Below are 27,367 nucleotides of genomic sequence, written 5' to 3'. Positions count from 1 at the left end.
TCAATCAATCAAATCAATGAACCAAACAATCATTCATTTAACCAATCAACCATTCAGTCAATCAAATCATTCAATCAATCAAATTATTAATTCATTCATTCATTCATTCATTCATTCGTTCAACCAACCAACCAATCATTCATTCATTTAACCATTCATTCATTTATTCATTCATTCATTCAATCAAATCATTCAATCATTATATTTATCAATCAATCAATTTATCAATTAATGAAATCATTCAATTACTAAATCAATCAATCAATCAAACATTCATTTAATTAAACAATTTATCAATCAAATTATTATTCAAACAATTCAATCATCCAATCAACTCAAAATTAGCTATGTTTCTATCCAAACATGCACATTAGATAAATGCACAAAACTGAAACATCACAAAAAACATTTGAGAAAAAGCACTGTTTACATCTGACAGTGGAAAAAACAGTCACTTCCTGATAAACTGAGACAACTATCAAAAAGAATAAGACATTTCTGCGGTAGTTGAAGCCACCGTGTGATCCACTATTTCTTATCTAATACTGTAAATTATTTGCGCCTCAAAAGATGAAGCAGTGTTTCCATTGTAGTTTCATTCATTGATTTTCTTTTCGACTTAGTCCCTTTATTAATTCAGGGTCGCCACAGCGGAATGAACTGCCCACTTATCCAACATATGTTTTACCATTGGGAAACATCCACACACACTTATTCACACACACACTCATACACTACCATCAATTTTAGCATCCCCAATTCACCTGTACCACATGTCTTTGGAATTGTGGGGGAAACCGGAGCATCCCGAGGAAACCCACGCGAACACAGGGAGAACATGCCAACTGACCCAGCCAAGGCTCGAACCAGCGACCTTCTTGCTGTGAGGCGAACATGCTACCCACTGTACTACCACGTCGCCTCCATTGGAGATTATGTTAATTTTTTTTATATATTTTTTTAATCGGATAAAAAAAATCATCCTCCTCAGCAGCGCACACAAGTTTTATTTATGCACATTTCCGAAAATTGATGTGCATCTTCCATCAAGCATATTTAATCAAATAATTAATAAATAAATAAAAATTACCATATATATATATATATATATATGATTAAAGGGCACCTAGGTTAGCCCTTTTTTCTGATTTAAAGGGCACATAGGTTACCCCTTTTTTCATATTTAATATAAGTCTTTTGTGTCCCCAGAATGTGTCTGTAAAGTTTCAGCTCAAAACACCCATTAGATTATTAATTATACCTGTTTGAAGTGTCTATATTATAGCTGGAAAAAAGGTTTTGCTGTTTTTTTGTACTGGCCCTTTAAGCCTAGTCCTCCCCGCCCACCGTTCCCACGTGCCTGTCAGCAATCGCCGCCCTCAGCTGCCTCAGGAAGCAGATCTCATGTAAAGTGTGTGAGAAATACTACAGTAAGAACTTCAACAATAATTATTTGATGCATTTTTTTGTGGATTTGCAACAATGAGTCACAGACAATGTCATTACCAAGTTCACGCACACACACAGCAAGGACACAAACACATAGCGCAGACACACATACACACACACAAATGTAGCGCAGACATACACACACACACACACACACAGAAAGAGAGAGAGAGAGAGAGAGAGACAGAGAGAGAGAGAGAGAGAGAGAGAGAGAGAGAGAGAGAGAGAGAGAGAGAGACAGCGCGTTAAGCTTTGCAATCGTTTTGCACGCATATGTGACATGATACTGGTAATATCCACTGCTGTATGGATATCTCTTATATTAAATGTACAAAATAAACCTGATTTAACGTCCACAAACCACGATTGAAGCGTCTTCCTTTATAATTGTTCTGACACGTGGCTGTGCTGATTAAGTGAATCTGAAGTGAATCGCTGTAATTCATTACACACATGCTCTGTTTTAAAACATTTTAAACTTGTAAAACTCACTCTTGATCACATTTGATGATGATTGATGATCCTAGCGAACTGAACACACCTTTTATTCCCGGCTGCTTTGCGCTCGTCCTCTTGTACTGATATGATTATACACGTGACTACTGGACATGTTAATGCGCGCAGCAGTCAATCAAAATTGGTGGGCGGGGGGACCGCACTCCTACGTAAAGTTGCGGTCGATCTGAAAACCGCTCCAATTGGTCCACTGTTTTTATGTTGTTAAATTTGAAAAAAAAAAAAGGACTGGGTGTGTTTATTTCACCCTAATATGACAGTTTATACACTATACTTACACACATTTCTGTCCAAACAGCTTGAAAAGTAGATTTTTCACCATAGGTGCCCTTTAATAAAGTGTTTTGCGTCTCCAGAATGTGTCTGTAAAGTTTCAGCTCAAAACACCCATCAGATTTTTCATTATACCTTTTGCAAGATTCTATTTTATACAATTTTTCACTAGAGGGCTGTTTTGTCGTACTGCGGCTTTAAGGCTAGTTCGCCCTGCCCACCGTTTCTACGTGCCTTTCTGCGTGCCTTAATCTCCTCCTTCGGCTGCGTCAGACAACAGACAGACTTAAAGGAAGCAGATCTCACGTAGCATTTGTGAGAAATACTACAGTAAGAACTTGACCAATGAGTATTTGTTGTGCAGTTGCATCGATGAGTGCTAATACGCGCAGCTGTCAATCAATTCAGTGGGCGGGGGGACCGCACTCCTACGTAAAGTTGCGGTCGATCTGAAAACCGCTCCAATTGGTCCACTGTTTTTATGTTGCTAAATTGAAAAAAAAAGGACTGGGTGTGTTTATATCACCCCAATATGACGCTCTATACACCATACATACACATATGTTTGTCAAAACAGCTTGAAAAGTAGATTTAGTGAGCGTTTGTGAGAAATACTACAGTAAGAACTTTACCAGTGAGTATTTGTTGTGCAGTTGCATAGATAAGTCACACAAAGTTCACGCGCGCACACACAGATACACACGCACGCACAGACAGACAGACAGACAGACAGACAGACAGACAGACAGACAGACAGACAGACAGACAGACAGACAGACAGACAGACACACACACACACACACACACACACACACACACACACACACACACACACACACACACAGACACAGACACAGACACAGACACAGACAGAGCGAGTTTAGCTTTGCACTCTTTTAGCATGCATATGTGACAGGACACAGGTTAATCTCCACTGCTGTATGGATATCTGTTATGTTAATGTACAAAATAAACCAGATTTAGCGACCACAAAGTGGGATTGAAGCGTCTTCCTTTATAATTGTTCTGACACGCGGCTGTGCTGATGAAGTAAAGCTAAGCTAAATCGCTGTAATTCATTACACACGTGCACTGTTTTAAAACATTTTAAACTTGTAAAACTCACTCTTGATCACATTTGATGATGATTAATGATCCTAGCAAACTGAACAGACCTTTTATTCTCGGTTGCTTTGCGCACGTCTGGTCTTGTTGAAATGATTATAAACGTGACTTCCGGGACATGTTAATACGCGCAGCTCTCAATCAATTCGGTGGGCGGGGGGACCGCACTCCTAAGTAAAGTTGCGGTCGGTCTGAAAACCGCTCCAATTGGTCCAGTTTTTATGTTGCTAAATTGAAAAAAAAAAAAGGACTGGGTGTGTTTATATCACCCCAATATGACGCTCTATACACCATACATGCACATATGTCTGTCCAAACAGCTTGAAAAGTAGATTTTTCACCATAGGTGCCCTTTAATTTGGTTCAATAATTGGGATATTGTGTAATTAATTCACATTTCAATATGTGATTTTATTTTTTGTGAAGAGTGGGAGGCTCTGATATCAGGGCAAAAGAAGAAAAAGAGAGAAGGAGAGACACAGACTGGGGGCTTAGAGATGATTTTGTTGCATAACCATCTGTCATGTCTGGTTCAATAGAACCGGGACACACATGACGCTTACAAAGGCAAATATAGACACACACACGCCAGACCAGGGCAGAACCAAATCCTCTGAACAGAGTCTTTCAGGGGAGAAATCGACTACTTAAAAAATTAACTCACACAAAAGATTTTAACCCTATGACTTTCTTTAGTGCAACACAAAATGAGAAATTGAGATTGTAGGCGTCAGTGTATTCTGTACCTATCACTTCAAGCAACTCAGATTAGTTGGATTTGTGAATGAATTGTTGAAATGTAACTGATTCGTGAAACAGGTTAACTGATTCACTGACAAAAACAAATTCAAAACTATTATATATAGCTGTTGATGACACTTGAAAGCAGAACAGGTTTTGTTTGAAAACTGCAGACTTTTGAAAATGAGGGCGTGGCTGTGCATATTAATTTTCCTGATTGGGTGATCTGGATCATCTGGTACCATCATATGACCAATACACAATTTTTTGTTTCATTTCATTTGGTGGGTGGAGGGATGAGAGTGTGTATTACCTCAGTTGACATTGTGGTTAGTACTGTAGGGGACGTATCCCTTTTTTTCGGTTCATTTTGAACATCTTTACACCCCTAGCATTTCCAATCTAAAAAATGACGTTGTCATGTCAAACAGGCAAAATGCAAATTTTTTGGTTTCATTTCATTTTTTTTCATTTTTTGTGTGTGGGGATGGAAGGGTGGTTTACCTCGGTTGACTCTGAGATTATGGTCCATACTGTTGTGGGCGTACAATGTTTTTTTCAGCTCAATTTGAACATTGTTACACCTCTAGTGTTTTCAATGCCAAAAATGATGCTGTCCTCTAAATAAACAGGCAAAATGCACAATCTTGTTTCGTTTAATTTGGTGGGTTGGTTGGTTACCTTGGTTGGCTATGAGTATTGTGGTTCATACCGTAGGGAGCGTACCATGTTTTTTTCAGTTCGGTTTGAACATCGTTACACTCCTAGCGTTTTTAATCCCCAAAATGACGCTGTTGTCTAAACAAACAGGCAAAACACAACATTTTTGTTTCATTTAATTTGGTAGGAGGAGGATGGAAGGGTGGGTTACCTCGGTTGATTATGTGAGTATTTTGGTTCATACTGTACGGGGTATACCTTTTTTTTTTGAGTGTAAGTTTGAACATCATTACACTCCTAGCGTTTTCAATCCCAAACATTACACTTGTGTTTTTGTTTCATTTAATATGGTTGGTGGTGGATTGAAGGGGGGGTGGGTTACCTTAATTTGCTATGAGAATATTGTGGTTTAAACTGCGGCGGGCATAGCACATTTCTTTAATTCGGTTTGAACATCGTTACACCCCTAGCATTTTCAATTACCAAAATAATGATGTTGTGTAAGCAAACAGGCAAAATGCTAAAGTTTTGTTTCATTTCATTTAGTGGGTGTAAGGATGAGAGGGTGGGTTACGAACATTGTCGTTCGTACTGTTAGGGGCATACCATGTTTTTTCAGTTCAGTGTGAACAGTGTTACACCCCTAGAATTTTCAATCCCAAAAATGATGCTGTCGTCTAAATAAATAGGCAAAACACAACATTTTAGTTTCAATTAATTTGGTGGATGGAGGATGGAAGGGTGGGTTACCTCGGTTGGCCATGAGAGTATCGTAGTCCGTACTGTGTTATTTTTGGCTCAGTTTGAACATCGTTACACTCCTAGCATTTTCAATCTCAAAAATGAGGCAGTTGGGTAAAGTAACAAGCAAAACACAAAATTTATGTTTCTTTTTATTTGTTGTGTGGGGGGATGGGAGGGTGGGTTACCTCGGTTGACTATGAGAGTATTGTGGTTTGTACCATAGGAGGCATACCACATTTTTTCAATTCAGTTTGAACATCGTTTCACTCCTAGCGTTTCAATCTCAAAAATGATGCTGTTGTGTAAAGAAACTGGCAAAATGCTCAATTTATGCTTCATTTAATTTGGTGGGTGGGTTACTTGGTTGACTATGAGAGTATTGTGGTTTGTACCATGTAGGGGGCGTACCACATTTTTTCCGGTTGGGTTTGAACATTGTTAGCATTGTTAGCATCGTTTACCCCTAGCATTGTCAATCCCAAAAATTATGCTGTCATGTTAACAAACAGGCAAAATGCTAAATTTTACTACATTTTTTTGGTTTGGTTTGGTTTGAAGACAGTTACAAAATCCCTAGCATTTTCAATCCCAAAAATAATGCTGTCATATATACAAACAGGCAAAACGGATAAAAAGATTTTTGTTTTTGGCTGAAAATGTTGTGTAAAAGGCTACTAGATTAAGAAGAAAGCATACATAAGAAACCCCTTTTCTGAAGTAGTCACCAGGCAGTGCTGGTGTATTTATGTGGTATAACACAACATTTAGCTGCTTGCAAATGTGCCTTTACCTAATCTACCTAATTTAAGCAAAATCGGCCCATACAGATTATTGTCAAAATCAACAATTAATCCAAGATAATGATCTAGTGTTTTTCAGCCATAGATAAACTTTCAGTGAAAGGTTAATGTGACTATTTTCAATTTTATAAGGTTCCTTTTACAGCATCGATGTTGTAATGTAATTAAAATACAATCAGATAAATAGACTTAAGCATTCATTTAGTTGTTCAAGCATAAAACGAGATGAAAAACAGTTTAAATGCAAGCGGCGTCAGTAGCAGCAGGCAAGTGCAGAAACTCCATTGAAAATACAGTGATAAAATAAATATTCATATACTAAAGACAAGATGAGAATTTTGACGCTGCAATTTTGTAATGGCACGACAGCACTGAAGCACTTGGGCTGGCTGACTGAAATTAAAAGTCTGTGTGCAAATACAGTACATCATTGATTGGCCAATCAGTCAGTTAACCTCTATTTAAAAATGCAATAATTTTTTTTTTTGTCAGCACACCACAGAACCAATATTTGCCTTCTATAATGGAAGATCATCACTGCCATAACATGAAAACTGCATAAAACTCTGAATTGTGCTAGACACAGTACCTCTCATGCAGTCCTCTATCCTGTGCACCAGCTGGTAGGACTTGCAGCGATCCAGCAGAGTTCGAATGGCTGGAAGTGGGTCAAGAATGATGGTCTCTGGGTGAGCGTCAATATAATCCTGCAAGACCAGAGGAACACATCAGAACAAAACAGCAAATAACGTGATTAATGGAAATATTTCGACATTACTTATTGGTGCTTTTGAAAGGTCAGTTATCTAACACGCACATATATACAGTATGGACACGGGTTACACTGCTATTACATCATGCTAACTGAATGCAAAGCTGAGAGGTTGTTTCTTTTACATAACCACTCACTCGCTCCCTCTTCACTGTCCCCATTCACTCAACTCAACACTCAAATCATTTTAAAGAAATTTGACAGAAATGGGAAGAAGACACACAAGAAAAGAATGCATTTGGTTATATCCAGTCACTTATTTGTTGTGCTTAAAGGGATAGCGCACAAATTCCTGTCAACATTTACTCTCCCTGCATTTGTTCCAGATCTGTTTGGGTTTCTTATATCTGTTAAACACAAACAGGGATATTTTGAATAATGTATTAAAGTGCATGGCATTTTTTTTCTTACTATGGAAGTCAATGCTTCACAGTTTCTAACATTTTTCTAAATATCTTTCTTTCCGTTTAACAGGGGAAAAATGTATAAATGTAAAAAACCCAAAATAAAAAGGTTACATAACATCAGAAAATAAAAAGATCTCCAGATATTGACATGGTTCAGAGTGAGCACGTACTTCAGATCATTGTGTGTCTCATGTAAATCGACGTCATTTACATTAAGTGCATGCTTAGTGAGAGCGCAGTCTTAGGCAAGAGAGCTTTGTTTAAGAACATTAAGAGGCTCAGCACTCTTACGTTCTCATTTAGAGGTGAGTACCTGAGGTGACACTTCATAAGACCGCTAAACAACAACAAACATAGTTGTAAGATGGGTCTAAATTCAAGTAAAAAAAAAGTTGAAAATATCATTAATCATGTTAACAAAACATTCTGTAAAGTTTTTTTTATATATAAAATATGCACATACCTTCATATTATAGAACTTGCACTGTAAAAAATGCAGGGTTCCACACAATTTCTTTATGTTGTTCCAACACATATCTATTAAGTTAACTTAATAGTTTTTACAAATTTAAGTGGATTGAACATAAAATAATTAAGTTGTCCAAAAAAAGGAATTGTGTTATTCAGCTCATTTTAAATAAGTAGTTTGAACTAACAGCAAAAGTCATTTTTGAGTGTATCTCTTTATAATTTGCTTGAGCATATGTTAAAGATGCTGATAAGAGGTTTGAACTGACTGGCCTATATTTCGTGTTGTTTTTGAAGCCAAATAAGGACTAAATGTAGGTTGTGTGTAGTTTTTCTGTAATTGGTAACATATCGGTGACTTTAAGGGTCTGTATGTGTTCATATACGTTTCATTTATTTATTATTTTCATATAATTACAGACGTTACAGTAGGCTATTTCGCACATCATTGATCTGCAGTTATAATCAAATTATGCTCATAGAAAAGTTAGTAATGAACATTTATACACAAGTATTTATGTGTATAAAGTATGCTTTGTGTGAAACTTTCTGTCGTACACCACGCCCACCATTGGTACACTTTAGGCAGTGGAAACGCAAGCCTGATAAAGGTGACCTGTACCGACCTGTACCACTGGGCCAAAATGTCAAAGTCAGAGGTGTAATTTTTAAGAAATGGGTGCAGAAATGTTTTACTGCAACTTCAAAAAGACCTAATCAAAATAAATGTTTTTTTAAGGTATCAGTATCAGTTGGTAAGTCTCACAGAATTTGCATTTAGAAAATAAAAACATTCAAAAGTTTAGATGTATCGCTCCCACCAAAATGAATCAATACTTTTTTTGACATGACCTCATCAAATCTTCTGACCAAGGTGATTTAGGCTGCACATATACTGCAGATCTCCATGGTGAATTACTGTCTGATATTTTTTGACAATCCACTTACATCATCTTTTAAAAGTGACTCATATCCAATGTCTGCATTTATACACAGCAAAGACGAAATCACCCATGAAAGAAAGAGCAGGCGCTGACTGACAGCTGTGATGATAAAAAAAAGCGCTATTTTCTCCGTTCCTGTATTTAACCCATTCGCAGAGTTTAAAATGTTTTCATGCAGCCTACATAGCATCCTTAAGCACTTTAATATTTCTCTTTCCCGACACTCTCTTTGACAAGTTGACTTGTTATATTTTATGACAGAATAAAGTCCTCATTCGGCCATTTTCATAATCTAGGCTTTTTTTTTCTTTTTTGACCACTAAGCATTTTAATGTCATGTCCACGTGATGTGATTTATGCACAGTTTGACCAAAATAGTTTGTTCACGTGAAGTATGCAATTTGTGTTCATGTGGTTCTAATTTATGCCAAAAAATGGACTTAATCACTTGAACCATGCATTCAAAACATCTGCTTTACAATGTGGTCCACCATGTTATGATGGTGAATTGGTCACATGACTAAAATGCATCATCGTTTTTGAAAGCCCACATAGCAACATGAAAACAGTTTTCCAAAATTTATCCACTTTGGACAGCGCTCTCAAAAAAAACCCTAAAAAAGCAGTTTCAGTGTGGACGGAGGGCCAAAACAGAGAAAAATATGCATTTTTAAGCAAAAATGTATAAGTGTGGACATGGCCTTATTTACATGTCAAAAAGCATTCAAACTGAAAGTTCGCCTAAATGCTTGCAAACGTAAGAAAATAATAAATTGTACCCACGCTGTGTTGATCTGAATTCCTTATTTGTCATTTTGAAAGACATACAGAGCCTATCTACAGTAAGCATACAATAATACATTGCACATACAGTTAAAGTCAGAATTACTAGCCCCCCCTTTGATTTTTTTCTTCTTTTTTTAAATATTTATATATAATGATGTTTAACAGGGCAATGAAATTTTTAAAGTATGTCTGATAATATTTTTTTTGTGCTGGATAAAGTCTTATTTGTTTTATTTTGGCTAGAATAAAAACACTCCTTAATTTTTTTTAAAACATTTTGAGGTCAAAATTATTAGCCCCTTTAAGCTATTTTTTTTTTTTGATAGTCTACAGAACAAACCATCGTTATACAATAACTTGCCTAATTACCCTAACCTGCCTAGTTAACATAATTAACCTAGTTAAGCCTTTAAATGTCACTTTAAGCTGTACAGAAGTGTTCTAAAAAATATCTAGTCAAATATTATTTACTGTCATCTTGGCAAGGATAAAATAAATCAGTTATTAGAAATGAGTTATAAAAACTACTATGTTTAGAAATGTGTTGAAAATTTTTTCTCTCTCTTTCCAACAGAAATTAGGGAAAAAAATAAACAGGGGGGCTAATAATTCAGGGGGCTAATAATTCTGACTTCAACTGTACATACAAAGTGAGGAAACAAGAAGATTCACAGCAAAAGTCCGTATTCATTTTTATTTGGTGAACAGTACTATTATATAGTAGGGTTGTCATGATACTGGAATTTAGTACCAATCGAAACTGGCATTTTAAAAACTTCCATTTCCCGCCAACATTTGAGCACTGTTGAGTGAGTTCTGAAAAAGCGCCGATTTGCCACTGTTTTCAAGTGCTCAACAGAAATGACTGTGATTGTCCATGAAGGTCATCAATTCACCGAACACACCGCTGTTTAAGGAGTGTAACCGCAGAGACAGGGACACTAGAGTGTTTTAAAAAGCCACGTATGTCAGTTTATAGACAAACCAGCTGATCAACGTGACTTTAAAAAGCTCCAGTGTCCCTGTAGCTGTAGCTTAACTCAGTAAACAGCGGTGAACTGATGACCTTCACGGCCAATCACAGTCATTTCTGTTAAGCACATGAACACAACAGCAAATTAGCACTGTTTAAGAGCGCGCTCAAATGTTAGCTGGAAAATAGTGTTTTTAAAATTACAGTATCGACTGGTACTGAATTTCAGTACCGTGATAACCCTATTATATAGAGATTCCTAAAGTGTAAATATGATTTCCTTTTGGATGATGTCTGCTTTCGAGTTAATGTCACATGAACCACTGCATTGCTGAGATGTAGTAGAGTGGATCATATGTGCAAAACATTTCAGACTCATTTAAACTATGCAGAAAGCTGTATTATATTGTGGAGAATCAAGTCTGACTGGCTGAGCTGTGATAACAACAGAAAGCTATTGGCTGTTTTTGAAAACAGGGGGGAGATACTCCATGTGCCGCTCTGTCTTTCTGTTTTAGATGAAATTACGTCAAATATCGTACAAAAATGCACATTTCATAGCACTTTATAGCACTTTTAAAGGGGACCTATTATGCCCCTTTTTACAAGATGTAAAATTAGTCTCTGATGTCCCTAGAGTCTGTCAAAATACCCAACAAATACGCTTTAATAATCCTTTAAAACAGCCTGTTTTAGGCTTACAGCCAAGTTGTGCAGCTTTGGTGACTGTCACTTTAAATTCAAATGAGATTGTGTTCTTTTCAAAAGAGGGTGGAGCTACAAATACCTATCCATCAGTATAGTGGCAGATTCAAAACAGGAATAACATTATCTCTTCAAAAAGACTGCAAATGTCAAAAAAAAAAAAAAAAAAAAAAAAAAGTGTCTTGAAAAAAGGCAGTCTATGGAGACTCGAGTGTTCATTTGTGTATCCTAAAACTCCACATTTATAATGCCTCTTAGTCACGGAATTTATCTTCAGCAGGTATGGTGCGAAAAACTCTAATGTGGACGGCTGCTTTTCACTCAGGGCTGTCTATGCTCTGATGACATGTGCAAAGAAAGAATGTCAATCAAAGTGTTTCTGCAGGCAGTATTTATAAAGTGTGATTATAAATAAATAAACAGAATTGATTAATTTTTACTATTAGAGGCAAGCGATACTCACACACTGATGCCACACACATGGGTTTAAACCATTATAAAAGTAATTTTTGTATAATAGATACCCTTTAAGAACCACTTTTCCTGGTTCATATCCGCTGCGTTGAACTGTTTCTAGTTCTGAAGCAGCACTCAAATTGCCATTATGGAAAAGAAGTATGGAGAAACTTTACATTTAATTAAATTCCAGACAGCATCAGTAAGAACTAGCTTCTTTGTTTACTTCACTTTATCATGAATTTGTTTGCAAAGCAGGCACAAATGAGTGGTGATTTTCAGAAAGACTGCATCGCAACAGTGCTACTTGAGACAAGCCCACGCACGCTTCTCACCTGCACACGCTGGACCAGCAGCAGGGCCTGGGTGTCGTTCTGGTCGGCCTCCAGGATCAGGTCTGTCAGCTTGTGAATGATGACATCCAGGGGCCCCTGCTCCTCTAATGGCTGACTCAGGTCCAGCTGCGGAGAAGAGAAGGTGAAAGGACATCATTTACACTTTGTAGCATGAATCTGAAGCTGTGCTGACAACGACAAAGGCCGGTGATGTTAAGTATAACTACAGATTAATACTGAACATGCTAAACAAGACATTGAGAGTCAGTTTTAAGGATTTTAAGGATTATTTAAGGATGTTTAGATATACGTGTACTGGACATTTGTCATTTTATTCCATAATGTTAAGAACTTTAAACTTTCTACTCTGATGCAATACCTTTTTAAGGATTTGACTAGTGAAAAAGAATGAATTATGGCTCCTTAAGACCCACAGAAACCTTGATGGAAAAAAATCATGTTCTGATTACAATTCATAGTTTTATAATCGAAATGATTACACAAACATGTAACTAAAAAGCAAGGAAGCAACCGTTTGTTACATTTTTATGCTTAATTATTTAAAACATTTTTATTATTAATGATGTTGTTTCATTTCAAAAGGAAGAAAGAAAGAAACGCATTAGTAATATTTAAGTGTGTTTGCATAACTGCAGATTAAGGCACACAAGATGGCAAAATAAATAAATAAAAAAAAAATACATTTAAAAATGAATAAAAATTTACAAAAAAAACAACAACAGAATAAACAAAACAAAAACAAAATACACTAAAATAATAAAATAAAAAAATTAAATAAACACCAATAAAATAAAAATAAATAAAGAAAATAAATTATAAATAAATAAAGTAAAAACAAAACATTTTATTATCAATTACGCTGTGGTGGGACGATTCGAAAGAAAGAAAGAAAGAAAGAAAGAAAGAAAGAAAGAAAGAAAGAAAGAAAGAAAGAAAGAAAGAAAGAAAGAAAGAAAGAAAGAAAGAAAGAAAGAAAGAAAGAAAGAAAGAAAGAAAGAAAGAAAGAAAGAAAGAAAGAAAGAAAGAAAGAAAGAAAGAAAGAAAGAACCCTAATCAATGCCCACACACATTTGCATGGCTGCAGTGGAGCAGAATAGAAAAATAGCACATGTGCTGATTGTACAGTAGTTAATGAATAATCAATGTAAACAGTGTGCTCAATGGTTACATACATAACTAGTAGCTAATAAAACATAACTAGTAGCAAATAAAAATGAAGCAGCAAAACTTTTTATGCACTCCATGATTTTTTCTCATATTACATTTTGTCCTACTTGTTGGTCACACGCAAGTAAAACGGTTTTAAAATCAGTTGAATCACTTTATAAATAGGCACTTAAAGTATTTGATCATCAAGTCTATTAGGTATCATCATTGTAATATAATACAAAAACATTATTTATTGAGCTTTGATAATATGAAATATTTGGCTGATGCTTGTATGATTTTTTAAATTTTAAATGGATAGGCTCCACCCCCATATGTGAGTTTGTAACACACAAGAACAATAATGGTCAAGCAACACGATCTGTTACCAGGGCAGACTGTGTTGTGCAGTTCAGACGTACAACTTTTGCACAATTAGTCTTCTCAGTTAGAGCCAGTCATTTTTGGAGCACACTTCCCATTGATTCAAGGGGTGTTACAAATTATTCAACTTTTAAATATAAGTTAAAGAAATGGCTAAAAGCAAATTAAGTTTGTTATGTGTAATTCTTTTGTCTAAAATTTTAAGAAATTCTTGTTATATGTTTTATCCTGTTGTCATATGTAACTTTACTGTTTTTGTATGTGTGATGATGTGTTTTTTGATTTTAGGTTGCCTTTTAAAATCTGGCAGGGGGCAACAGATGAAAATTAGCCCTTCTGGCTAACTCTGGCTTATTTACAGTTTCACTGTTTATTAATGAGCATTGTCCCTGTTAAATAAATTACAATTACAGAAAAAAGAAAGAACTCTAATCAATGCCCACACACATTTGCATGGCTGCAGTGGAGCAGAATAAAAAAAAATAGCACATGTGCTGATTGTACAGTAGTTAATAAATAATCAATGTAAACAGTGTGCTCAATGGTTACGTACATAACTAGTAGCTGTTTTTTTTTTTTCAGAAATCACAGAATATTTTCTTTTTTTCGAAACAGCTCTTTAACTAAGAACTAACTCTTTTCAGCCTCTGAATAATGTTTAATTGCTCCCAAGCTGGAGGCTGCTTGGGAGCAATATTGCAATGAAAAAGGATTAATAGAGCATATACTGAATTAAGTTCTGTATGATTGGGGTCACGATCAATATGTTAATATTTTTTTCATATATACCGACCAATATATCAAACAAAGCTAATCATTTTATGAAAAAACTTCATGTCATTTGTGTATTTTACTTTTATGCTTCCCAGTCTAACGTTCACATGTTACCAGGTAGACATTCGGACCTGGGGGAAGCTGTTAGTTGACAGCTGTTACGCATCACAAACTGACATATACACTCACCGGCCACTTTATTACTATCCAACTGCTCGTTTACGCAAATTTCTTATCAGCCAATCACATGGCAGCAACTCAATGCATTTAGGCATGAAGACATGGTCAAGACGAACTGCTGCAGTTCAAACCGAGCATCAGAATGGTGAAGAAAGGGGATTTAAATGACGGGCTGGTCTGAGTATTTCAGAAACTGCTGATCTACTGTGATTTTCACACACAACCATCTCTAGGGTTTACAGAGAATGGTCCGAAAAAGAGAAAATATCCAGTGAGCAGCAGTTCTGCCTCGTTGATGCCAGAGGTCAGAGGAGAATGGCCAGACTGGTTCCAGCTGATAGAAAGGTAACAGTAACTCAAATAACCATTCGTTACAACTGAGGGATGCAGAAGAGCATCTCTGAACGCACAATACATCCAACCTAAAGGCAGATGGGTTACAGCAGCACAAGACCACACCGGGTGTCACTTCTGTCAGCTAAGAACAGGAAACTGAGGCTACAATTTGCTCCTCCACGAGTTAAAACTACTTTCTACATTCAAAACAATCTCTCTATACATAGTGATATATTAAATAAGTGGCGCATCTGTAATAAATCTACACAATGACCCTGACATTAAAAAAGTTCAATTTGCTATTTATGGCTGAGAGTTGAGAGGACACAATCTACAATTTTCCATGTATGGCATAATGTTTAAAACCATCAAACTGGCCAAAGTGGCTTTATATTTAGTCGTTGTTGTTTTTTTCTCCCCTTCCACTCTGTTTCCAGCACGGGTCGGCTCCCGAGTGGTCAACGTCAAAAGCAATTCCATGCAAAGCGGAGCACAAATCCCAAGGTGCTGATGTGCTGACAAACCTGTTCAGCCTCTAATAATCTGGTGCTTACTGTACACGTAGAGGCCATCCCACCACAAGCTCTTCTGTGGACAGCAGAAACACTCGCCTGATGGCCTACTGTTGTGTGTTTGTCTTTGTTGAGCAAGGTACAATAAACCCACAACTCTTCCTCTCTCTGTCTCTCAGACGGTTTTGTTGGTTAAACAGCAGCTCCTCCCAAACTGCAGCTATTAAGTTACAGCGCTAATATACAACACAACTGAGATACAAGCACAAAACACTTCATGATAGAAAATCAATACAAGGACCAGGGGCATTGCTAGACATAAAGCTCTACTGGGGCACGGCTCCCTCTACCCACCCATACAAAAAATATTTAATAATTATAAATTATTGTTTTATTATTATTATTATTATTATTATTATTATTATTATTATTATTATTATACAATTATTATTCTAAATAACAGAAATCAATCCTAAATATATGGAAAACAATGTAAAGACACAACTGGAGTGATATGCTAAGATCAATTAAGAAATCTTTTGCATGAATATTAATTTTATTAGAATGAAATACTATATAATACAAAAAAGATGTAGAATGTGTTGTCTTACATGACACATTGCTGAGAATTAGGTTTATTAAGTTTTACCTCCCTGACTCATTATGCCTCATTCCTGCTTCATGCAAAAAAATCTATCAAGAGCCATGTTGTCAAAATAGGATCATCATCCATATTATTTGAACTTTAGGTTTGTTGACTTGCAAAACTCACTGCGTGCAGACACCTTTGCATTAAAGGCTGTTATGCCGGTTTCAGGTGGCGCATACTTTTTCAGCAGCGTGTCAAGCAGGAGCGTTGCGTGGGGCGCTTGAGTATGATTTTCTTCGTGTATGCGTCAATTTGCTTATTGATTAAACTACATTGCTTTCACCAGCGTTGGTTCGGTTGCACATAGAGTATAACATGTTTATTCTGGGATTACCACTCCTAATAAATACACGCATACAAAGTAAATCGTATAAGGCTTTCTCAAAGCATTTACTGGGGCACTGGCGATTTTTACTGGGGCACATGCCCCAGTAAATGGGGTCTGGCGACGTCCCTGACAGGGACATAACCAGATCAGACCAGGTCTTACCAGTGCAATTTATCATCTACACTGGGGTGGCACCTTTTAAAAAAATACACATTTGTACTTAAAGGGTCCATACTGATACATCAAAAGTATATACAAGCCCAAATCAGAAAAAGTTGTGAAAGTATGAAAAGCACAAATAAAAAAGAAAGTAGTGATTTCTACATTTACTTAGACTTGTATTTCGTTCCAGACAATATAAACATCAAATATTTCAAATTTTGTCTGGTCGACTTCATTTCATTTGTAAATATACATCCATTCCTGTCATTCAGACCTGCAACACATTCCAATAAAGTTTGGATAGGAGCAATTTAGGGCTGGTAATCAGGTAAATTGGTTAAATAATGATGCGATTTGAAACAGGTGATGTCAACAGGTGACTTATTATGATTTGGCACCCAAGAAAGATCTAGTCCTTTAGAGATGGGCCAAGGATTTTGTATTCCAGCAATTTTTTGGGAGAAATGGACACCGGACCAAAGCAGAAAACGATTATTCAGACTGGTACCAGCAATAAGTCCAAAAGTGGCAAATGTAACATGCTCTTCTGTGATGACACCATTAATGCTGAACAGTACATAGAGATTTTGAAGCACAACATGCTGCCTTCTTTTCTAGGGACACCCATGCATATTTTAACAAGACACTGGCAAACCGCATTCTGCGCACATTACAAAGTCCTGGCTGTGGAGGAAAAGGATACAGGTGTTTGACTGGCTTGCCTACAGTCCTGACCTGTCTCCAATAGAGAATGTATGTCACGTTTTGCAGAGAAGAACGTGACAACAATGACTCAGTAATATTGCCCACCTTAACACTTGTTTGCATAAAGAATAGGACAAAATTACACCTGAAACACTTCCTCACTTGGTGTCTTCAGTCCCTAAATGTCTTTTAAGTGGTGTGAAAAGGAACGGCAACATTACAAAGTGGTAAATGCTTTACTGTTACAACTTTTATTGAAATGTGTTGCAAGAACCATAATTGGAAAATGTGTTTATTTTGAGAAAAAAACTTTAAAAATCATGAGGAACACATTAAATAATGTTTGTTGTATTGTCTGCAATGAAATAAAAGTAAATTTTAAAAATCTATATTTTCTTTTTTTTTTTTTGTATTTGCGTTTTCTATACTGTCCCAAATTTTCCTGGTTCGGGGTTGTCTTCGTACCTAAACATTTTACACTTTTGTACTTTTTAGGTACTAATATGTACCCTTGAGGTATTAATTGGTACAAATTTGTACCTTTTGAAAAGGTGCCACCCCAGTGACAGCTCTCGTACCTTTATTTCTGAGAAAGTACTACACTGTAGTGTATATTGTAGGGATGCACCAACATTTTTTTATATGTTTTCCTTTTCCTAATTTCTTTCAACACAGAAAAGCTACTAACAAATAATGTACATGAACCTCTCTAAAGATAATATCTTATTGTCAAATCATTCATTCTGATGGGTGCCACTTCCTTTCCTCCAGGCAATGTGTAGAGACAAGACCAATCATTTATTCATTATGCTTTACACCAAATGAGACACAAATAACTAAACACCAATGTCTGTCTGTTTGCCTGCTCAAGGTAATACATAAGCTGTGATGTCCCTTTCTGCTTTGGAATGCTTTTCTGTGCCTCAAAAAACGTTTTGGCCACAAATATGCTTGTGATGCTATTGCCACATCAAGCTATTAAGCCTAACATTATTTTCAAGACAGATAGAAATAAAGTACAAAGCCAAGAGCACCTCACTCAGTTTTCACTAAGCATATGGACTATTTGTAGCACAACATTATTTGTTTAAATGGATTTGTTTCAGTTTTTCTAAAAGGAAATTCCCCAAATCCCAAAAACATGACAAAACGAGAAAATGACCTAAAGAATCGATACGTATTTGTTGGTGCCAATAGACTAGTGGTTAGTGCGTCGACATATAGCACCGAGGTGCTCGTGGTAACTAGTTCGAGTCTCGGCTCCCTTTGCAGATTCATCCCCCTCTCTCTGCTTCCTATGCTTTCCTGTCTCCACACTACACCGTCCTATAAATAAAGGTTAAAACCCCACAAGAAATTATATATATAAGGAATCAATAAATTTTTACCAGTTGTCTGATTCCTTCAGTCATTAGTATAAAGCCCACTGACAGTGGATGGCAGAAATGAGCAGGCGGAGGTCAGACACTAATGATGACTCATGCCCGCAGATGGTTGGCAGTGTGAGGCATGCACAACTACAAGCCAAAGATGAATTTAGATGAATAGTTCAGCCAGCAAGGTTCAGACGCTGTCGTTCAGAGTAAAAATCATCAGGACGGGAGGTGATTTGAAAGCCAGGCATTAGGAACCTCAGGAAATACCCATGAGGAAGTGCATTACGGTCTGCAGGCTGATTTTGACAGTGGGTACAAGACAAATTTAGTCTGACAAGCAACTTTTATCTTTTTTTTAATCAAATATCTGTTTGTGAAATGCCCAATTGTATCGTTCATTTTGCAAATGTATTTTTATTTGATGTTTACGCCATTAATTTTGATATTTGCACCATAGCAACTGCGATAAAATTTCACAGTATGCAATTTCAATGTAATACATTATGTAATTTTCACCACTAGAGGGCGCATATTCATAACAAACAAAGCATAGACAAAACGTGGCATGCCACGAACAAGCTATATAAATGTGAACTTTTAATTTTAATAAACCAGCTCAGGCGCTTCCGGTGGACTGCCGTACTATTACAACCGGACCACATTCAAGATCTGGTTTGTTTAAAATCAGTGATCTTCATTGCCTGATTGAGATGCTATATAAATTGGGTCTCACACTGGACAAAAAGCACTGCATTAAATTCCATTGTTCCATACCATGTGTTACAAAAATGGACATTTATTTAACCACAGTATTTTCAATAGAGTTTCAGCGCTTGCCTGCTGCTCCTGGAACCTCACAATGCACATTAAAGGTAATTGCTAGATCAGAGTAGTGGTTTAATTCGGACTTGGGCCATCTGAATGCCATCTATCATGTTGACATTACTCAGAGGGTGAACGGAGGGTTTTTCTTTTTAGTGATATGCTAACAATTATAATTATTAACTTTAATTTATACGCTTAAGGGTTAGGTTAGTCACACAATGCTGGCTAAAAAACTATTTTGTAAAATAAATTCTCTAGTTGTTTATTTTTTGTACAATATTAGACAGAAGTCATAAGTACTGCAGTTTTTGTACCATTTATTATGGAACATTTTTCAGTAATTTATAATGTCTTGAAACTTGTATTGTGCTCTTTTAAACAGGATTGATTTCAATGTCACAGTTTTGCTTGTTACATGTACTGCACATTTATTAAAACTTTACAGCAGTAATTTAGATTTTTACTTGACTGCTTCTGACCTAAATATCCTGTCCTTCAATATATAGTTGCAATTCATCTGTATCCTATTGACATTGTAAAAAAAAAGACAGTAGAATACCAGGACATTTTCAAACGAATTATTGAATCACGCTAAATATTGTATGATATGGCATAATCCCAGACAATAGAGATATCTTTTTCTCAATATCGCACACCCCTAACAGCAGGCTATAAAAGTTTACAATCCAGAATGGTTTTAGAGTTTGATCACAAGAACATCATACAAACAAATATGTTTTGCGAATGGTTTTTACATAAACATACATTTTCTTCCGCTTTATTAACAGCTTTATTTAGCATTGTTTCAGATGGCAGAACTCTCATACAGAGACTCCAATAATTAAGCATAGAAAGTTTAATTTTGGTTAATAAATGTAACGATCCAAATGTACAGCAGAAATAACAAGGAAAAATTTTTTTAATTGTTTTGCAACCGGAATCAGATCGGTTCATGAAATCCCTAAAGATCCCCATTCCTACAGAGAATTTATTATATAGCACTTTATTTTAATTGAATATGTTCACAATTAAGCATTAGTTAAAAACAAAACCACTAATGGTTAACAAAACAATTTTAGGGTCCCGAATTATGCATTAGTTAAGCTTAGTTAAACTTGTAAATAATGATTAACTTGTTCACAATTATGCATCAGTTAAAGAGCCCCTATTATTGGATTTTGAAAATGAGCTTCTATGCAGTGTGTAACACATAACTAAGTGAATGAAAACATCCAGCTGAGGTCTAAAAGTGCACCTTGTTTAAAACTATTGATTCTTTAGCGAAATGGTTGACTCAGAGTCGAATAAATAAATCGAGTTGGATTCGGATCTTTTGATTGATCGCATCGACGTTGACACGGTACATCACCAAGTGTGCTACTTCAAAACTACCGACCAGTATCCCTGCTTCCATTTATGGCCAAGATTTTGGAGAAAGTAGTGTTCAATCAAGTCCTGGACTTTCTTACTCAAAACAACCTCATGGACAACAAGCAATCTGGCTTTAAGAAAGGCCACTCAACTGAGACTGCTCTGCTCTCGGTCGTGGAGGATCTCAGACTGGCTAAAGCAGACTCTAAATCATCTGTCCTTATCTTGCTGGATTTATCAGCTGCTTTCGACACTGTAAACCACCAGATCCTGCTATCTACGCTTGAGTCACTGGGCGTCGCAGGCATTGTTATTCAATGGTTCAGCTCTTACCTCTAGGACAGGTCATTCAGGGTGTCGTGGAGGGGAGAGGTGTCCAACCTACAGCATCTAAACACTGGGGTACCTCAGGGCTCTGTTCTTGGGCCACTTCTCTTCTCTATCTACACGGCATCTTTAGGAACAGTCATCCAGAAACATGGATTTTCCTACCACTGCTATGCTGATGATACCCAGCTATACCTCTCTTTTCACCCTGATGATCCCTCGGTTCCAGCTCGCATTTCAGCCTGCCTGTCAGACATTTCACACTGGATGAAAGATCATCATCTTCAGCTTAACCTCACGAAAACGGAAATGCTTGAAGTTTCTGCCAACCCGACTCTTCACCATAACTTTTCAATCCAGATGGATGGAGCAACCATCACTGCATCCAAAATGGTAAAAAGCCTTGGAGTAACGATTGATGACCAACTGAACTTCTCTGACCACATTTCTAGAACTGCTCGATCTTGCAGATTCGCACTCTATAACATCAGAAAGGTCCGACCCTTCCTATCTGAACATACAACCCAACTCATTGTTCAAGCTCTTGTTCTCTCCAAACTGGACTATTGCAACTCTCTGCTAGCCGGGCTACCAGCTAGTTCTATCAAACCTCTTCAGCTGCTTCAGAACGCAGCAGCACGAGTGGTCTTTGATGAACCCAAAAGAGCACATGTCACTCCGCTACTCACCCGTTTGCACTGGCTGCCAGTTGCTGCCCGCATCAAATTCAAAGCTCTGATGTTTGCTTACAAAGCGACCTCTGGCTTTGCTCCTTCGTATCTGCTCCCACTTCTGCAGATATATGTGCCCTCCAGAAACTTGCGTTCTGTGAATGAACGTCGCCTCGTTGTTCCATCCCGAAGTGGGAAGAAATCACTTTCCCGAACTCTCACATTCAATCTGCCCAGTTGGTGGAATGAACTCCCTAACTACATCAGAACAGCAGAGTCACTTGCTATCTTCAAGAAACGACTAAAAACGCAACTGTTTAGTCTCCACTTTCCTTCCTAATCTGCAACTGCCTCTCTGGCTATACCACTAACTGTTTTCTCTCTCTCTATCTCAAAAAAAAAAATAAATAAATAAATAAATTAAAAAAAAATAATAAAAAATAAATAAATTTTTACTAATGCCTAGCTTCTTAGACTTTACACACCTGAAACTTGTCTATAGCACTTGTTCACTGCTGCTCTTATAGTTGTGTAAATTGCTTCCTTGTCCTCATTTGTAAGTCGCTTTGGATAAAAGCGTCTGCTAAATGACTAAATGTAAATGTAAATGTAAATGTAAATGTAAATGTAGTTCCAGTTGCGGTAAAATGTGAACACGCTTTCCCTCCACACACTAGCGGAGGTGCGGGGGATCACGGGACTGATCATGACGCAAAATGACAATCACTGACAGATGGAGAATAAAGGTTAATGGGAATAAAGGGTTAAAGTTCATTTTCACAACAATACCACAGTATAGCCAACCTAGTGCTGTGTTTGTTCCTGTCATTTTTCTGACGATTGATACAATAACCTACACTGCAACGCAGGATTCGCCGGCTGTGTGCTATTGAAGGGACTTTGTCAGACTTCGACAGGGACCTCGTCAGTAACTTTTACAGTTCAAATGGACCAGTGTCTTCTTCCTCCGGATCATAACATGTAAATGTAATTAAAATTGTTGCCTCGTTTTGTGTAGTTTGCAAAATATGTGTTTAATTGTGTGTTATAATTTGTAATGGCTCCGTGCGGCTCATCACATATCGATTATAGATCACTGCCTGTACAGTATCTCTCAGGTTAAATCTGTATGGGGCTGTTCACATATTGCGTCCAAAACTAAGTTAAAACATGACATGCGCTTCTTCCTTTACCAATTTAAATGCATTTCTGAGCTAGTGATCCTCTGCTGTTTGTTGCTATGGCCACCATTAGCTGTTCCTCACACGTGCGGCGCGGTCAGTTTCAAAATAGTACAACTTTTGCCACTATGTGGATTAATACTAAATGTGTGTCATTATTACTTGGGGTTAGGGTTAAAAGTAGAATAATATGTTGATGTTTAACTGCATTCCTGCATTAGGCTCTCACATACTTTCTGCTACTTCATACTGTAGCAGTGGTGGGTGTTCCTCTCTGTTTCGTGTTGAACACAGTCGACCAATCGAAGCAGATTGGGTCATCGGTCCAGTCAGCGCAGATTAGCTTTGCGCTAAGGTGGGGAGATGGGGGGTTTGGGAACAAATGAATCGCTGAATGATTCATATGGGAGTTGTTGGAATAATTAGATAAAATAAATGTGTATTAAAGACAATGAAAGTGTTTTTTGACTTTGCACGCATATCACACTGTTGTTGGAGACCCCTAAAACAAAATATGACCTGTTTAAATGCAAAATAGGGGCTCTTTAAGCATGGGCAAACACATAATTTATGATTAACTGAACATATAGTCAAGGCATTTTAACCACTATTTACAATTTGATAAGCCATATATTATTTCTTTAATTTAATGTGTAAGTTAACTGAACAACAAGCTACTAATTATGTTTAATTACTGCTGGTTTGCAATTATATACGTCTAAAATAGTGTAATGAGCACAGTTTAGCCTCATGTCCCAAAGGTACCATGAACTTATGTTCACAGTTTTGTTACTAATAAGTTGCTACAGCTAGAAATACACTGGAAAACATATGCGTAAATTTGAAGGTTTTTTGTGCTTCAGGTTTTGATTTATTTTTTATTTCCAACATCTTTCAACCTTAAAAGTTCTTAAAAAGTGACTTTAATTAACATTTTAATAGTTTAAAGTGTTCCATTGTCTGAGTTGGTGCTGTTTATTCAAGAGCCCCTATTATAGGTTTTTGAAAATGCCCTTCCATGCAGTGTGTAATACAACTCTAAGTGAATGAAAACATCCAGCTGAGGTTTAAATCTGAAAGTGCACCGTGTTAAAAACTATTGATACTTCAAAGAAAGAGTCGACTCAGAGTCCAATGAAAGATTAGTTTTGGGTTCGGATCTTTTGTCTGTCCGTATTGACGTTGATATGTAACATCGCCAAACATGAAGTGCTGGATCCGGTAAAACTTGAACGCATCTTTCCCTTCAAACACTAGCGGAGAGCAGGGAATCATGGGATTGATCATGACGTGAAGATTACTATCACTGAGAGATAGCTAGATATGCGGCTATGGGGAATAAAGGGTTAAAGTTAATTTTCACAACAGTATAGCCAACCTAGTGCTGTGTTTGTTCCTGTCATTTTTCTAATGATTAATTAAAAATCTACGCTGCAACGTGGGATTTGCTAGCCGATTGTTATTAAAGGAAGGATCAGAAAAGACTACTAATGTATGGGACTTTATCAGTAACTGTTCTACAGTTTATATGGACCAGTTTCTTCTTCCTCCAGATCCTGTGTTTCTCCTTTGTACACAAGCTGTAAATGCGATTAAAATTGTTGCCTCATTTTTTGTAGTTTGCTAAATATTTATTTAATTGTGTGTTGTAACTTGTTATCGCTCTATGCAGCTTGAATTCACTTATCTATTATAGATCAGTGCTTGTAATGTATCTCTCAGGTTAAATATTTATGGGCTATACACATATTGCCTCCAAAACCACGTCGAAAACGCGATGCCTGCTTCTTCCTTTACCGATTTAAATGAGTTTCTGAGCTTGTGATCCTCTGCCGTTTGTCATTGTTATGGCCACCATTAGCTGTTCCTACACATACATGGTGGGGTCAATTTTCAAAATAGTTGACTTGAAAAAACATTTGCCACTTTGTGAAATAAAACTGAATGTGTGTCATTGTTATTACTTGGGCTTAGATTTAAGAGTAGAGTATATACTTGTACTTAACTGCATTGCTTTAAGGCACTCCTGCATTTGGCTCACACATATTATCTCTACTCTGGCTACTTCATAACCATGGTGAGCGTTTCTCTCCGTCTCTGAACCCAGTCGACCAATTACAACAGACTTGGACCAATCAGTGCAGATTAGCCTCATGCAAATGAGGGGTTTGTGAAATGAATGAATCACAAATGAATCGCTGAATAAATCATATGGGAGTCATTGGGATAATTAGGTAAATAAGCATGCATATTATAAGACAATGAAAGTGTTTTTGACCTTGCACACATATCAGCCTGTTGTTGGAGAGCACCAAAACCAAAATCTGACCTTTTATAATGCATAATACAGGCTCTTTAAACCAACCTTGTAATAAACTGCCAGTACATTTTCTGTTATTTTAAATACTTATTTCTCTCTATATTATTTCTTATACATTACATTATTTCCAACTATTAAAATGTCAATAAAAGTCTCCTTTGTGACTGAATTTTCAACATCAAAAGTCAACAGAGCAGAGATCAAGGTGCCATTATGCAATTCAGAATCGTACATTATAAATGGAAATCAATCAATTCAGAAACTGTTAATTAACAGATATATTTTACAGTGCAGGTTTGGTGTTATATGTGTAGGTTCAAGGATAGATTGCCTGGTATAGTGCAATTACAGATGTATTCACAGAAAAGCTATAATTAAATGACACTATATTATGCACAAGTGCAAGTACAACCTACATAATAAGGGCACTTTTTAAAATAATTAATTAAAATTTTAGTACACAGTATCTAGTGACACAATTTAAACAATAAATCATCCTTGAACTGAAGTAAGAAGCAGAGGCCGGGGGGGTGGGGTGGGTGCAAATCTATTCCTGATGATGTCATCACCCTTTAATCTTCCCTCATTCATGAAATATTCTTCCCGGGCAGCATTCATGTCTGATTGATCCATTTTAGAAGGGAATTAGAATAAAAGCAGACTGAGAGAGGAGATAAGTACCCTTGAGTCTTTAAGAACCACATAAAGACGACCAGAGCAAATGGTTAAATTGATAAAACAAGGTATTTGACTAGGATTCATCCCATTATGACCATACAAATGCATCGAAGCTCCGAAAAAGAAGAAAGAAAATGGACTGAGAGGATTCTTCATGGACCAGTGCATTTGAAAGAAACAGGAAATGTTCTTCCTCCTAATGGAGCCTCACAAACTCAAAGCTGCAGAATTAACAATGAATCATGAAGCGTTTAGCGAGGAAATGAGCCTGATGAAGTCATTGTCCAGGTTAATGTGGTTAAATGTATTACAACTTTGCTGGATTACATTGACTTAGCAAGATTGGCTGACAAAAGCAGTCTAAAGAGAAAAAGAAATGACCAGATTTTTTTAACAGCACCAACATTTGCGGCTGAACAAAAAAACAGTTCCTTGAATGTTGTTCCGACGCAAATCATATAAAGGTGCAGTACATGATTGAACGTCTCTTCACATTCCAATAGTAATGATTATAGTAAATGATCTAAATGTATGTTCTGAGTAAGGCATAAGACTAAAAATGTTCAGCTATTTAAAATTTGTTGGGCCAATAATTCCCATAATTCTGATAAGTAGCCCAAACTGTTTGTCAACATATGTAGATTTGTACAACTGCACACCTCTGTTCATGCAGATCCACCATTTGCGTGTGCACACAAGAGAGTGACAGCAGTAAAAACAAATGCTGAATCAAAACTTTTTAAAATCCTGAATCAATATTGGAGATACTTTTGCATGCTAGAGGAAGGATGACACCATGGCTGAAGTATAGAAGTCAGAATTATTAGCCCCCCTGAATTATTAGCCCCCTTGTTTATTTTCCTAAGTGTTGTTCAGCCACTGAAATCCGGCGAACGATTGATGTGACTTTTTAATTTCATAAGAGACCTTTTACAGCATCGATAATGTAGATTTTTTATTCAGTTTAATAACAAAACATTAGTTAAATAAGCGCTATTCCGCTAGTCCCGCTTGTACTCAGGTCAAGCTGGTTTTATATTCACATTGGTTTCATTTTTGAACAATCACAACCTTTGACGCACTCCCTGTATTGTACTCTGAATATTCAGTCTGAAATAGCATGTAAGTATGGCTCAGTAATAAGTGTAATTCCTGCACCCCACTGGCCAACCACTAAGCATACAGTAGTCGATTTAGGACAAAGCGCGTGAGACAGTGAGACCAGCGATCCTTGCATGATTGAAATATTGCACATTATGAAAAGTTT

General features: G+C 36.8%; 1 protein-coding gene across 1 annotated transcript in view; it reads right to left on the bottom strand.

Moving 5' to 3' along the window:
• The window catches only part of itpk1b (inositol-tetrakisphosphate 1-kinase b), a 113,908-nt gene that overhangs the window by 47,293 nt on the left and 39,248 nt on the right, over positions 1 to 27,367 (bottom strand). The window contains exons 4-5 of the mRNA XM_056476688.1: positions 12,155 to 12,280; positions 6,898 to 7,015 (exon numbers count right to left, since the gene is read on the bottom strand). Of these exons, the coding sequence (XP_056332663.1) occupies positions 6,898 to 7,015; positions 12,155 to 12,280 (244 nt within the window). The remainder of the gene's footprint in view (positions 1 to 6,897; positions 7,016 to 12,154; positions 12,281 to 27,367) is intronic.

This window comes from Danio aesculapii, chromosome 17, assembly GCF_903798145.1.
Source record: "Danio aesculapii chromosome 17, fDanAes4.1, whole genome shotgun sequence".
In the NCBI taxonomy this organism is placed as follows: domain Eukaryota; kingdom Metazoa; phylum Chordata; class Actinopteri; order Cypriniformes; family Danionidae; genus Danio; species Danio aesculapii.
This window is presented reverse-complemented; position numbering and strand designations above follow the sequence as displayed.